Here is a 13,839-nt window from a genome sequence, read left to right on the forward strand (position 1 = left end):
ATGGAGATGAAGATTTCATTTTTCAGCACGACCTGGCACCTGCTCACAGTGCCAAAACCACTGGTAAATGGTTTACTGACCATGGTATTACTGTGCTCAATTGGCCTGCCAACTCTCCTGACCTGAACCCCATAGAGAATCTGTGGGATATTGTGAAGAGAAAGTTGAGACGCGCAAGACCCAACACTCTGGATGAGCTTAAGGCCGCTATTGAAGCATCCTGGGCCTCCATAACATCTCAGCAGTGTCACAGGCTGATTGCCTCCATGCCACGCCGCATTGAAGCAGTCATTTCTGCCAAAGGATTCCCGACCAAGTATTGAGTGCATAACTTAACATTATTATTTGATGGTTTTTTGTTTGGTATTAAAAAACACTTTTATTTGATTGGTCGGGTGAAATATGCTAATTTATTGAGACAGGTTTTTTGGGTTATCAGGAGTTGTAGGCCAAAATCATCAGTATTAAAACAATAAAAGACCTGACAAATTTCAGTTGGTGGATAATGAATCTATAGTATATGAAAGTTTAATTGTAATCATTACATTATGGTAAATAATGAAATTTAACACTATATGCTAATTTTTTGAGAAGGACCTGTATATATATATATAATTTTCTTTTTTTGGGGGGGGAATTCTGTCTCACAGGTGAAGTATGCCTACGATAAAAATTACAAACATCGCCATTCTTTATAGGTGGGAAAAGTTGCGAAATCGGCAGTGTATCAAATACTTATTGTCCCTACTGTATGTTTGTGTATATGTAGTAATGGCTGAAAGTGTTGGCATCCTTGAAATTGTTTTTGAAAATGAAGTTTCTCCCAGAAAATTATTGCAATTATATGTTTTGTTATACACGTTTCTTTCCTTTGTGTGTGTTGGACCAACACTATAAAGAAAAGGGAAATTGGACATAATTTCACACAAAACCCCAAAAATGGTCCGGTCAAAATTGTTGTCACCCTCAACTTAATATTTGGTTGCACAACCTTTAAAATAAATAACTGCAAACAATCGCTTCCTATAACCATCAAGAAGCTTCTGACAGCTCTCAGATTTTAGACCACTCTTCTTATGCAAACTGCTCCAGGTCTCTCATATACGAAGGGCATCTTCTCCTAACAGAAATTTTAATATCTCTCCTCAAGTGTTCAATGGGATTTAGATCCAGACTCATTGCTGTCTTGCTGACCACTTCAGAATTCTCCAGCGCTTTGTTTCCATCCACTTCTGGGTGCTTCTTGGAGTATGTTTGGTGTCATTGTCGTGCTGGAAGACCCATAACCTAAGACGCAAACCCAGCTCTGACACTGCTCACTACATTATGACCCAAAATTCTTTGGTAATCTTCAGATTTCATGATGCCTTGCACATAGTCAAGGCACCCAGTGCCAGAGGCAGCAAAGCGACCACAAAACATGTTTAAACCCCTATGATATTTGACTGTAGGTACTGTTCTTTTCTTTTCTTTGTAGGCCTCATTCAGTTTTCGGTAAACAGTAGAATGATGTGCTTTACCAAAAAGCTCTGTCTTGGTCTCATCTGTCCACAAGACACTTTCCCAGAAGGATTTTGGCTTACGGACATTTTAGCAAACTGCAGTCTAGCTTTTTTATGTCTCATGTCACCAGTGGGATCCTCCTGGGTCTCCTGCCAAAGTGTTTAATTTAATTGAACGCTCACCTTAATGAACCCTGTGCCCACAGGACAACTTGAATTTCTTCTTGTAATTGCAATAATTTTCTGGGAAAAAATACTTTATTTTCTGGAGAAATTTCAAGGGTGTCCATCACTGAGCCATGACTGTAGCTATATCTGTACAGCTGGTATAACCTGAGTATTTTCTGTATATAATTATGTTTACAGCTGGTATAACCTGGGCATCATAGAATCATAGAATGTAAGAGTTGGAAGAGTGTTCAACCCCCTGCTCAATGCAGGATTCGCTAAACGATCTGTCAGATGTCTGTCCAGCATCTGTGTGAAGACTTCCATTGAAGGAGAACTCGCCACTTCTTGTGGCAGCCTGTTCCACTCATTGATCACCCTCACTTCAAAAAGTTTTTTCTAATATGTAATCTGTATCTTCTACCTTTTAGTTTCATTCCATTGCTTCTCTTGTTTCCATGTGCAAGTGAGAATAAAGATGATCCTTCTCCAATGTGACAGCCCTTCAGATATTTGTAGACCGCTATTAACTCTCCTCTCAGTCTTCTTTTTTGCAAGCCAAACATTCCCAAATCCTGTAACCATCCCTCACAGGACATGGTTTGCAGACCGGTCACCATTCTGGTCGCTCTTCTCTGAACTTGCTCCAGTTTGTTGATGTCTTTTTTAAAATGTGGTGCCCAGAACTGGACACCGTATTCCAGATGAGGTCTGACCAAAGAGGAGTAGAGGGCAATAATGACTTCATGTGATCTAGACTGTATGCTTCTGTTAATACATCTTTGAACTGTTTGCCTTTTTTGCTGCTGCATCACACTGTTGACTCATGTGCATCTACTGTCTGTAATTCTATATGTATAGCTGGTATTACCCGATTTCTTGTGTATGTATATATAAGGTGTCCGCTTTAACTTTAGGCCTTTTTAGAGATCATTTTCTCTTCAACTTCACTATCCTAGTGTTTTTGACCAGGGGTGCCCAAACGATTGCATTCACTGTATGTACAGCTGGTATAACCTGGGTATCTCCTGTATATAATTTATATATCTAATCCAAGCATCTTCTGTACATATTCATCTCCTGGTGATAATTGTGAATTTTGCTCATTACAAGGATATTGTTGTGTCCTGTCTTTCGTTTCGTCTTCTCGGAATAGGTCGTACAGTGAATGCCCCTCGGAGGTGGCCCCGGTTGTGTAGGACCATCTTGTTCCTTGGGAACATGGAGTGCTGAGGTTACACTTACCTCTCTGGGGTCAGAGCTGTATTCTTTCAGCCGTGGAGTAGTAATCTGGTAATCAGCAGGTTATTATTTGCCAGCTGCTCGATAAAGGACGTATGTTAAAAACATTTTTGAAAAGCTTTCTCTCCTTGTCACTTCAGAGCCTACATCCTGATGCTGCATAATTGCTAATTACTAATCATTTACTCTAAGATTAAGTGAGAGCCAACTCCTTCCCGGTGTGTCTAGCCGGCAGGCACCTCCACGGCCATCAGCCGCCGTTTCTTTTGTGTCGTTCATTTCACGCCCTTCATGCTGCCTCCAGACACTTGCACAGACTTTGCTAGGGAAAAGGGCCTAGAAGTGGCCTCCATGTCCTCATTATTTCTATGGGAACTATAATCTGTCTAGTGGATAAGTGCAACTTTATAGAACGGTAATGAGCCAAGATCCTTGGCCGTCGTCGCTAAAGGCAAGGAGGAAAATGTGGCTGAAAGCTTACTGGTGTTCCATCTAGGGAAAATGTGTTTTGAAGTTGCAGGTACCATGTTGTTGTTGTTGTTGTTGTTGTTGTTGTTGTGGTCGTCCACTGTGTCTAGCTCTGAGCACCACATTTTCAAAAAGACATTGAAAACCTGGAGCAAGTTCAGAGAAGAGCTACCAGGATGGTGAGCGGTCTGCAAACTATGTCCTAGGAATGTTTAGCATGCAAAAAAAAAGGTTAAGAGGAGACTTAATAGATGTCTACTAATATCTGTAGGGATGTCACAGCGTAGAAGGATCATTATTCTCATTTGCACATGGGAGCATAAGAAGCAATGGGATGAAACTGAAAGGGAGAAGATTAGATATTAAAAAAAAAAAGCTTTTTGACAGTGAGGGTGATCAATGAGTGGAACAGGCTGCCACGAGAGGTGGTGAGTTCTCTTTTAATGGAAGTCTTCAAACAGAAGCTGGACCTGTAGTAATAATCTCCTGCTGATAAAACAGTGGTTTTATTAAAACTACAGCCTCTGCCTCTACATTATGCTGTTCTCAGATAAGGTTGCAAAGCCTTTAAGACCTGTTGAGTAACTATGTAAAACTTTGTAAGATCCACTTTTGATCTTCACATCACAAGTGATCTTGCATTCAAACCAGAGCCACATTTAAAATTCTGCAGGTTTTCTGTTAGCTCTCAGGATCTCAACCATCTTTGCTTTTGGGGCTGGTTCATGAGGTGAGCTTGCCCGCTCCATACCCGGCAGATCATTGCCTGTGGCCGGGCTTCATAGCAGACCGTGATGTATACTATATACAGCAGTACTGCGGCACTGGTGTATACAGCACAAGCGATCAGACAATCGCAGCTTCAAGTGCCTTAAGGGGAATAACAAGATCAGTGAAAAGTACAAAACAAATATTTTAAAACATATGAAAAAATAAATAAAAAGTTCTGAAGTATGAGGTTAAAGAAACCCTAGTGGCTAGTGTGTGTGAAAATTGCAAGATTACTATTTTTGTTAATTAATAAAAATTATAATATGTAAGTATTCAATTTTTTTTTAAAAAAATCTGCCATATAGTTACAAGAAAGATGGGCACTTTTTATTTAGTGTGCCTAGAATGCAAATTTCTGTTTTTGGCCAAGGAGGTGTTGCTCACAGGGTTGTAATCTAGAGCTGCCTGCAAACACCCCCTCCACCCCCAGGGAATCTTGTGAGCCACGCCCCCTTGGAAAAGTACATCAAAATGGGCACACTAAATATAAAGCCCCGTATCTCTGGAACTATGTGGAGGATTTAAAAAAAAAAAAAAAAAAAAGAAATACTCGGCGGAGCATCTGAAATAAAAAGGAAGGGTGACCGGTCATCTTTAAATTGCACTTCCTGCATCTGGCTAATGGTGTTCCTGGCGCACAGCAATACACGAGACGCAGATACAGCTTTAGACGTGGCTGCGGGGTAAGACGTTTATGTCAGTCCTTACAAGAGGAGTGAAAACGAGCAGTATTGTTTTATACCAGTTTTATGTGACTGACTGATACAGAGAGCAATGGCCTCTCCGCAATAGAGTGTAATACTGTATGGTTCAGTATGCTGGGACCTGTGGTTCACTTGCATCTGTAAATGATGGTGCTTGTTGCCTGGTATATTCTAGGTGACCAAATACTTTGCTTTTACGGAGCATTTAGTTTCTTTATGAATAAATCAAGTTCAACAAATGCAGGGATTGCCTAAGAAACAGACCATCTTTACATATGTTGCGACTGTGAACAGCCGCGAGACATGCAGCCACAGGGACTCGACAATATTTTTCGAGCATGCCGAAGACGCTCGGTTATCCCCTGAGCATGCTCAGATAACACCTTATCCCAGTACGCTCGCTCATCACTAGCGGCCACTTGTCATTTAGCATTTGGCCCCATGTTCTGATGTTATCGTTAAACCGCTGGAGAAATGACACTAATTGGCGGGGGAGGGGGTCCCTGCGTCACCCACGCAGTTCACGGTCTGTACCTAATAAGCCCCTGGAACGTGTCTGTTGTGTAGGAACTTGGAGGGTGAAACCTATTAATTATCGATTGCCTGTGGGATCAGGCGCTGAACACGTTGTCTCCGCGCCTCGCTCTGATGTGCGACAGCTTTAATTATTTGTGTATTAGCAGCTTCCGTGAAAAGTACAGTGTGATAAAGAAGAGCGTGCCCGCGGGCAGCCGGGCGCCCATGACCCAGTGCTTGCTCATATGCAGCCAGCCACTGCTTAATAAATGGAGTCTTTGTGCTTTGGCATGGGCAGTTTTCATTTTTCACTTTTGTTTTTTTTCCCTGTTTCCAAGAACCGTAACACTTTATTTTATTTATGGAGATGTCCTAATTTTGTTTCTTTTTTTTTTGTTTTGTTTCCTTTTCATCACCTAATTTTTTATTTATTTATTTTTATTTATTTCGATTTTGTATTTCATTTTTTGGGTCTGAATATTGTTGTTGCGGTCAAAGGTTTATCATGCCGGTGATCTCCTATTACAGGGCTCCCGTCGGCACATTTGTATATTAGGATTATGGCGGTATTGGCGTGGCCGTCTGGGTGCTTGTTTCTCAACAACTTTCAGCAGTATGACACCAGGTAGTATAAATGTCAGCTGCTCATTATTTCTTGTAATGGTGAGATATTGGATTCGGCTGTAAATGCTGCCCGGCCCGGCACAGTGGTTTTCTCAAAGACTCGTCCTCAAAAACATCACCGTGCGGCTCTGTTACCCATGTAATGAATATTTGCTGCTATATCTGCAGTGTGACACTGTCCTTAACACATCAGCATAAAGTGCACCGTGTACGAGTTACGCCGCTCTGATTTCCAGTGTAAGAAGTTCACACTTTATTTATAGATGGGCTTTAGTGCCGCTGTTCTCACACAGGGAAGCTGGCGACTCTTACAGAGTAATCCTCAGATCCACAGCTCAGAGTCAGAGAGAAGGATCATCCTAGTTCTTGACCTCTTACCACGTCGCTCCCTGTGGATGTGTCCCGCTGTATAGTGTGTTGTGTTGTGCACAGTTTTGTGACATTTCGCTGTATGGTGTTGAGTATATTGTACAGTTTATCGTACGGGGTGATCGTCTTATCAACTTAAGAATGGCTTTGAAAACCGGCCCTCAGTACAGTGGTCTTCATTATACATAACCCCTTTGTATTTACCATATGCCACATCAGCACTGTCTTCCCTGTCCGCCGCTGTCTTCCCTGTCCACCATCTCATTGCCGTCTTCCCTGTCCGCCATATCAGTACCGTCTTCCCTATCCATCATATCAGTGCCGTCTTCCCTGTCCACCATATCAGTGCTGTCTTCCCTGTCCACCATATCAGTGCCGTCTTCCCTGTCCGCCATCTCTCTGCCTTCTTCCCTGTCCGCCATCTCATTGCCATCTTCCCTGTCCACCATCTCTTCGCTGTCTTCCCTATCCACCATATCAGTGCCGTCTTCCCTATCCACCATATCGGTGCCGTCTTCCCTGTCCGCCATGTCGCTGCTGTCATCCATGTCCACCATCTCATTGCCATCTTCCCTGTCCGCCATATCAGTACTGTCTTTCCTATCCACCATATCAGTGCCGTCTTCCCTATCCACCATATCAGTGCCGTCTTCCATATCCACCATATCAGTGCCGTCTTCCCTATCCACCATATCAGTGCCGTCTTCCCTGTCCGCCATCTCTCTGCCTTCTTCCCTGTCCGCCATCTCGTTGCTGTCTTCCCTGTCTGCCATCTCTTCGCCGTCTTCCCTATCCACCATATCGGTGCCGTCTTCCCTGTCCGCCATGTCGCTGCTGTCATCCATGTCCACCATCTCATTGCCGTCTTCCCTGTCCACCATCTATTTGCCATCTTCCCTGTCCGCCATTTCTCTGCCGTCTTCCCTGTCTGCCATCTCTCTGCCGTCTTCCCTGTCCGCCATCTCATTGCCGTCTTTCCTGTCCGCCATGTCGCTGCTGTCATCCATGTCCACCATCTCGTTGCCGTCTTCCGTCCTCCATCTCTTCGCCATCTTCCCTATCCACCATATCAGTGTCGTCTTCCCTATCCACCATATCAGTGCCGTCTTCCCTGTCCGCCATCTTGTTGCCGTCTTCCCTGTCCACCATGTCGCTGCTGTCATCAATGTCCACCATCTCGTTGCCATCTTCCCTGTCCGCCATCTCTTCGCCGTCTTCCCTGTCCGCCATGCCGCTGCTGTCATCTATGTCCACCATTTCACCAGCGTTCTTCCCTGTCCGCCATCTCACCACTGTCTTTACTTTACACTCGGTATAAAGGCCCACTTAGACAGGCTGATAATCCTAGGAACACCCTATCTTTGCTGAGGTCTGCCTGTCTATTGGGCCCTATTATGTGACTGTCAAATTAACCAGAAAATCAAAACAAGGTGGGCGGTATGATTTTTAAAAGGATAGAACCCCTTTAAGGAGGCCGTAGATGCATGGATAACCCATCCAATCCATTATATCACTCAGTCTATGGGACAAGATGCTCGTTCCTAACTTAGATTCTTTTGTTCTGAACATTTATGGGACAACTTTTGCTTTCTTCGGCGCTGGTTGCCATTTCTGCCCTTAGCAGGAAATATGATTTTTTATTGAGCTGCGATCGATCTCGACCAGAGCGCCTCAACTTATCCCCTATTATAAGAGCAGTCTGGTAATAAAACCAAAATCTTATTTTGGGTATAGTCTTTGCATCTATGACCGACTTTGGCTCTGGCGGAGGCCTTGGTGTTGTTACCATGTAATTGGGCCCTCGTCACCTTCCATGTCCCGCTCAGTGTGCCCCCGGACCACTCGCCGTTTCTACTAACCTTCACTTTCTCTTCTGCTCTTTCCTTCATGCACAGAGGGTCTTAAAGTTGAATATCAGGTTAATTGTGTTTTTTTTTATATGTATACTTTATCTGAATGACCTTTTAATACCCTGAGTCTCTACCTGTAATTTGCCTACTTGTGGTTGTCGCAGTACTGTGAATAGTTTTACATGGTCGCAGATCTTCAGATATGTTTCATGACAATCTTGGAGTCGAAACAGGCTTCCAGTGACCCTATGATTGAAAAAAACGCATGTTCTTCTGGTGGAATGATCTTTTGTGCTGTACAGAAGATCATCATTCTCAGCAGCACATTGTTATGTGTAAAGAGGAGTTTTGCTGCCGAGAGCAATGGCAGTGAATGCACACGCCTCGATCTATTCCAGGTCCTTGGTGCTCATCAGAAGGGTGGTCTCCCGGTGTTAGTGAATCTGTCAGCAGGCAGCCGCATGAGAGTACACTGTATATTGTCAGAAAGCTGCTAATCACTGGTCGTCAGATTTTACAGCACTTTTCAGCTATACATGTCTCTACATTTTTTTTTCGGTGGCGCACGGCAGCTAAAATTCATTATGGGGTGCGCTCCTCTTAATGAAATTGGCGCATTTTATTCCTGCGCATCCTCAATCAAGGCATAAATTGCCTATCAGGATGAATCTGAGCTTATGTTTTTGGTTTGGTTGATGAACCTCTTGAAGGGTCACGTGCTTTAAGCAGTCTCTATACCTGCCCTATATGTGATTATGTGTGTGTATATGGGCCTACGATGTACTCGGAGCACCGGAGGGATGGGTTTATCTTTGGGGAAGGCGCGGAGGGCCAGGAGGACGCTATGTACTTGTGGTATATATAACCGGAGACGGGAGCCATGTGTGCTGTATACGTATAAGTGCTCTGTACTAGAACTCCCATTCCTATCATGATATTGACCTGTATTTGTTTTTCACCATCAGACACAAGATGACGGAGACCCATCAAAGCCACCATGGTTTAAAGGAGGAGGGTGAGCTCTTTCATTCCTTATTCTGTTTGTACTGTTTGTGTTCTGTGGCCGCTTCATATTTTTCTACTGATCATTGGGAATAATTGATTTATTACACAATGCAGTGCTGGGGAGACGCTCTGCAGATCACAGCGTGGCTCACGCCACTGAATAAAGGGAGTCAGCTGCAGGTTTCCATTATAGCAAGTGTGTGCATATAATCTATATATCGTAATTGGTATTCACGCCTGAGATCAGGAAACATGGCATCAGAAACCATGATTAAGATTTATTCTTCCAAGTTAGCAGATAAGTGGTGCTATAAAGCATTGTAGATCCTATATAGACATATGTGTTTGCACCCCCATGTAATAATGTCCTCCACTGTTATGACCCCAATGGCGAGGGTCTCAGAGGAACGTGGAAGTCTGCAGAATACAAAAATCCAGCTCATAGGGCAGTGGTAACTGGGTTGACCATATATCTACTCCTAACGCCAACACTAGAAGTAGCCGGGGATCATTCCTACGTTGATTCTAGATGACACGCGCCAGCCGGAGAATCTAGCTACCCCTAGTAGAGGAAAACAAAGACCTTTCTTGCCTCCAGAGAAGGGGACCCCAAAGCTGGATAGAAGCCCCCCACAAATAATGACGGTGAGGTAAGAGGAAATGACAAACACAGAAATGAACCAGGTTTAGCACAGAGAGGCCCGCTTACTGATAGCAGAATAAAGAAAGGTAACTTATATGGTCAACAAAAACCCTATCAAAATCCACACTGGAAATTCAAGAACCCCCGAACCGTCTAACGGTCCGGGGGGAGAACACCAGCCCCCTAGAGCTTCCAGCAAAGGTCAGGATATAGATTTGGAACAAGCTGGACAAAAATACAAAACCAAAACAAATAGCAAAAAGCAAAAGGCAGACTTAGCTGATATAACTGGAACCAGGATCAGTAGACAAGAGCACAGCAGACTAGCTCTGATAACTACGTTGCCAGGCATTGAACTGAAGGTCCAGGGAGCTTATATAGCAACACCCCTAACTAACGACCCAGGTGCGGATAAAAGGAATGACAGAAAAACCAGAGTCAAAAAACTAGTAACCACTAGAGGGAGCAAAAAGCAAATTCACAACAGTACCCCCCCCTTAGTGAGGGGTCACCGAACCCTCACCACGACCACCAGGGCGATCAGGATGAGCGGCATGAAAGGCACGAACTAAATCGGCCGCATGAACATCAGAGGCGACCACCCAGGAATTATCCTCCTGACCATAGCCCTTCCACTTGACCAGGTACTGAAGCCTCCGCCTGGAGAGGCGAGAATCCAAGATCTTCTCCACCACGTACTCCAACTCGCCCTCAACCAACACCGGAGCAGGAGGCTCAGCAGAAGGAACTACAGGCACAATGTACCGCCGCAACAAGGACCTATGAAATACATTGTGAATAGCAAACGACACAGGAAGATCCAGACGAAAAGATACAGGATTAAGGATTTCCAATATCTTGTAAGGCCCAATAAAACGAGGTTTAAATTTGGGAGAGGAGACCTTCATAGGAACAAAGCGGGAAGAAAGCCACACCAAATCCCCAACGCGTAGTCGGGGACCCACACCGCGGCGGCGGTTGGCAAAGCGCTGAGCCTTCTCCTGTGACAACTTCAAGTTGTCCACCACATGATTCCAGATCTGCTGCAACCTATCCACCACAGAATCCACCCCAGGACAGTCAGAAGGCTCCACATGACCCGAAGAAAAGCGAGGATGGAAACCAGAGTTGCAGAAAAAAGGCGAAACCAAGGTGGCGGAACTAGCCCGATTATTAAGGGCAAACTCAGCCAACGGCAAGAATGTCACCCAATCGTCCTGATCAGCAGAGACAAAACACCTCAAATAAGCCTCCAAAGTCTGATTGATTCGCTCCGTCTGTCCATTAGTCTGAGGATGGAAAGCAGACGAAAACGACAAATCAATGCCCATCCTACTACAAAAGGATCGCCAGAACCTGGAAACGAACTGGGATCCTCTGTCTGACACAATATTCTCAGGGATGCCGTGCAAACGAACCACGTTCTGGAAAAACACAGGAACCAGATCGGAAGAGGAAGGCAGCTTAGGCAAAGGAACCAAATGGACCATCTTGGAGAAGCGATCACATATCACCCAGATAACGGACATGCCCTGAGATAGCGGAAGATCAGAAATGAAATCCATGGAGATATGTGTCCAAGGTCTCTTCGGGACAGGCAAGGGCAAGAGCAAACCGCTGGCACGAGAACAGCAAGGCTTAGCTCGAGCACAAGTCCCACAGGACTGCACAAATGACCGCACATCCCTTGACAAGGAAGGCCACCAAAAGGACCTGGCCACCAGATCTCTGGTGCCAAAAATTCCCGGGTGACCTGCCAACACCGAGGAATGAACCTCGGAAATGACTCTGCTGGTCCACTTATCCGGGACAAACAGTCTGTCAGGTGGACAAGACTCAGGCCTATCAGCCTGAAATCTCTGCAACACACGTCGCAGATCCGGAGAAATAGCTGACAAGATAACTCCATCTTTAAGAATACCAACAGGATCAGCGACTCCAGGAGCATCAGGCACAAAGCTCCTAGAAAGAGCATCGGCCTTCACATTCTTTGAACCTGGTAAATACGAGACAACAAAATCAAAGCGGGAGAAAAACAATGACCAGCGGGCCTGTCTCGGATTAAGGCGTTTAGCAGACTCGAGATACATCAGATTTTTGTGATCAGTCAAGACCACCACACGATGCTTAGCACCCTCGAGCCAATGACGCCACTCCTCAAATGCCCATTTCATGGCCAACAACTCCCGATTGCCCACATCATAATTTCGCTCGGCAGGCGAAAATTTCCTAGAGAAAAAGGCACAAGGCTTCATAACAGAGCAACCAGGGCCTCTCTGCGACAAAACGGCCCCTGCCCCAATCTCCGAAGCATCCACCTCAACCTGAAAGGGAAGTGAGTCGTCAGGCTGGCACAAAACAGGCGCCGAAGTAAACCGGCGTTTCAACTCCTGGAAAGCCTCCACGGCAGCAGGAGCCCAGTTAGCTACATCGGAGCCCTTCTTGGTCATATCCGTCAAAGGTTTCACAATGCTAGAAAAATTAGCGATAAAACGACGGTAGAAGTTAGCGAAGCCCAAGAACTTCTGAAGACTCTTAACTGACGAGGGCTGAGTCCAATCAAGAATAGCTCGGACCTTGACTGGGTCCATCTCCACAGCAGAAGGGGAAAAAATGAACCCCAAAAAGGGAACCTTCTGTACACCAAAGAGACACTTTGAGCCCTTGACAAACAAAGAATTTTCACGCAAAATTTTAAAGACCAACCTGACCTGCTCCACATGCGAATCCCAATTATCAGAAAAAACCAAAATATCATCCAGATAAACAATCAAAAATTTATCCAGATACTTCCGGAAAATGTCATGCATAAAGGACTGAAAAACTGAAGGCGCATTGGAGAGCCCAAAAGGCATCACCAAGTACTCAAAATGACCTTCGGGCGTATTGAATGCGGTTTTCCATTCATCACCTTGCTTAATGCGCACAAGGTTGTACGCACCACGAAGGTCTATCTTGGTGAACCACTTGGCACCCTTAATCCGGGCAAACAAGTCAGACAACAGCGGTAAAGGATACTGAAATTTGACAGTGATCTTATTTAAAAGCCGATAATCAATACAAGGCCTCAAAGATCCGTCCTTTTTTGCCACAAAAAAGAATCCCGCACCAAGAGGGGAAGAAGACGGACGAATATGTCCTTTTTCCAGAGACTCCTTGATATATGAACGCATAGCGGTATGTTCAGGTACCGACAGATTAAACAGTCTTCCCTTAGGAAATTTACTGCCTGGGATCAAATCTATAGCACAGTCACAGTCCCTATGAGGAGGCAGTGCACTGGACTCAGACTCACTGAAGACATCCTGATAATCAGACAAATACTCCGGAACTTCCGAAGGCGTAGAAGAAGCAATAGACACAGGCAGGGAATCCTCATGAATACCACGACAGCCCCAACTTGAGACTGACATAGCCTTCCAGTCCAGGACTGGATTATGGGTCTGTAACCATGGCAGCCCTAAAACGACCAAATCATGCATTTTATGTAAAACCAGGAAACGTATCACCTCGCGGTGTTCAGGAGTCATGCACATGGTAACCTGAGTCCAATACTGCGGTTTATTTGCTGCCAATGGTGTAGCATCAATACCCCTAAGAGGAATAGGATTTTCTAATGGTTCAAGAGTAAATCCACAGCGCTTAGCAAATGAGAGATCCATGAGACTCAGGGCAGCACCTGAATCTACAAACGCCATGACAGGATAAGATGACAGTGAGCAAATCAAAGTTACAGACAGAATAAATTTAGGTTGCAAATTACCAACGGTGACAGGACTAACAACCTTAGCTATACGTTTAGAGCATGCTGAGATAACATGTGTAGAATCACCACAGTAGTAGCACAAGCCATTCCGGCGTCTATGAATTTTCCGCTCATTTCTAGTCAGGATTCTATCACATTGCATTAAATCAGGTGTCTGTTCAGACAACACCATGAGGGAATTTGCGGTTTTTCTATCACATTGCACCGAATT

The 13,839-nt window shown here is 44.7% G+C and overlaps 1 protein-coding gene across 7 annotated transcripts in view; it reads left to right on the top strand.

Annotated features, from left to right (window-relative positions):
- The window catches only part of UNC13B (unc-13 homolog B), a 328,189-nt gene that overhangs the window by 208,205 nt on the left and 106,145 nt on the right, over positions 1-13,839 (top strand). For 6 of the 7 annotated variants that reach the window (XM_077284764.1, XM_077284742.1, XM_077284725.1 and 3 more), the window contains one exon: positions 9,180-9,229. In XM_077284764.1, coding sequence (XP_077140879.1) covers positions 9,180-9,229 — 50 coding nt within the window. Of the gene's footprint in view, positions 1-8,259; positions 8,283-9,179; positions 9,230-13,839 lie in introns of all 7 variants that reach the window. The other variant, XM_077284716.1, reaches the window with a different exon arrangement.

This window comes from Ranitomeya variabilis, chromosome 1 (genome assembly GCF_051348905.1).
Source record: "Ranitomeya variabilis isolate aRanVar5 chromosome 1, aRanVar5.hap1, whole genome shotgun sequence".
NCBI lineage: Eukaryota > Metazoa > Chordata > Amphibia > Anura > Dendrobatidae > Ranitomeya > Ranitomeya variabilis.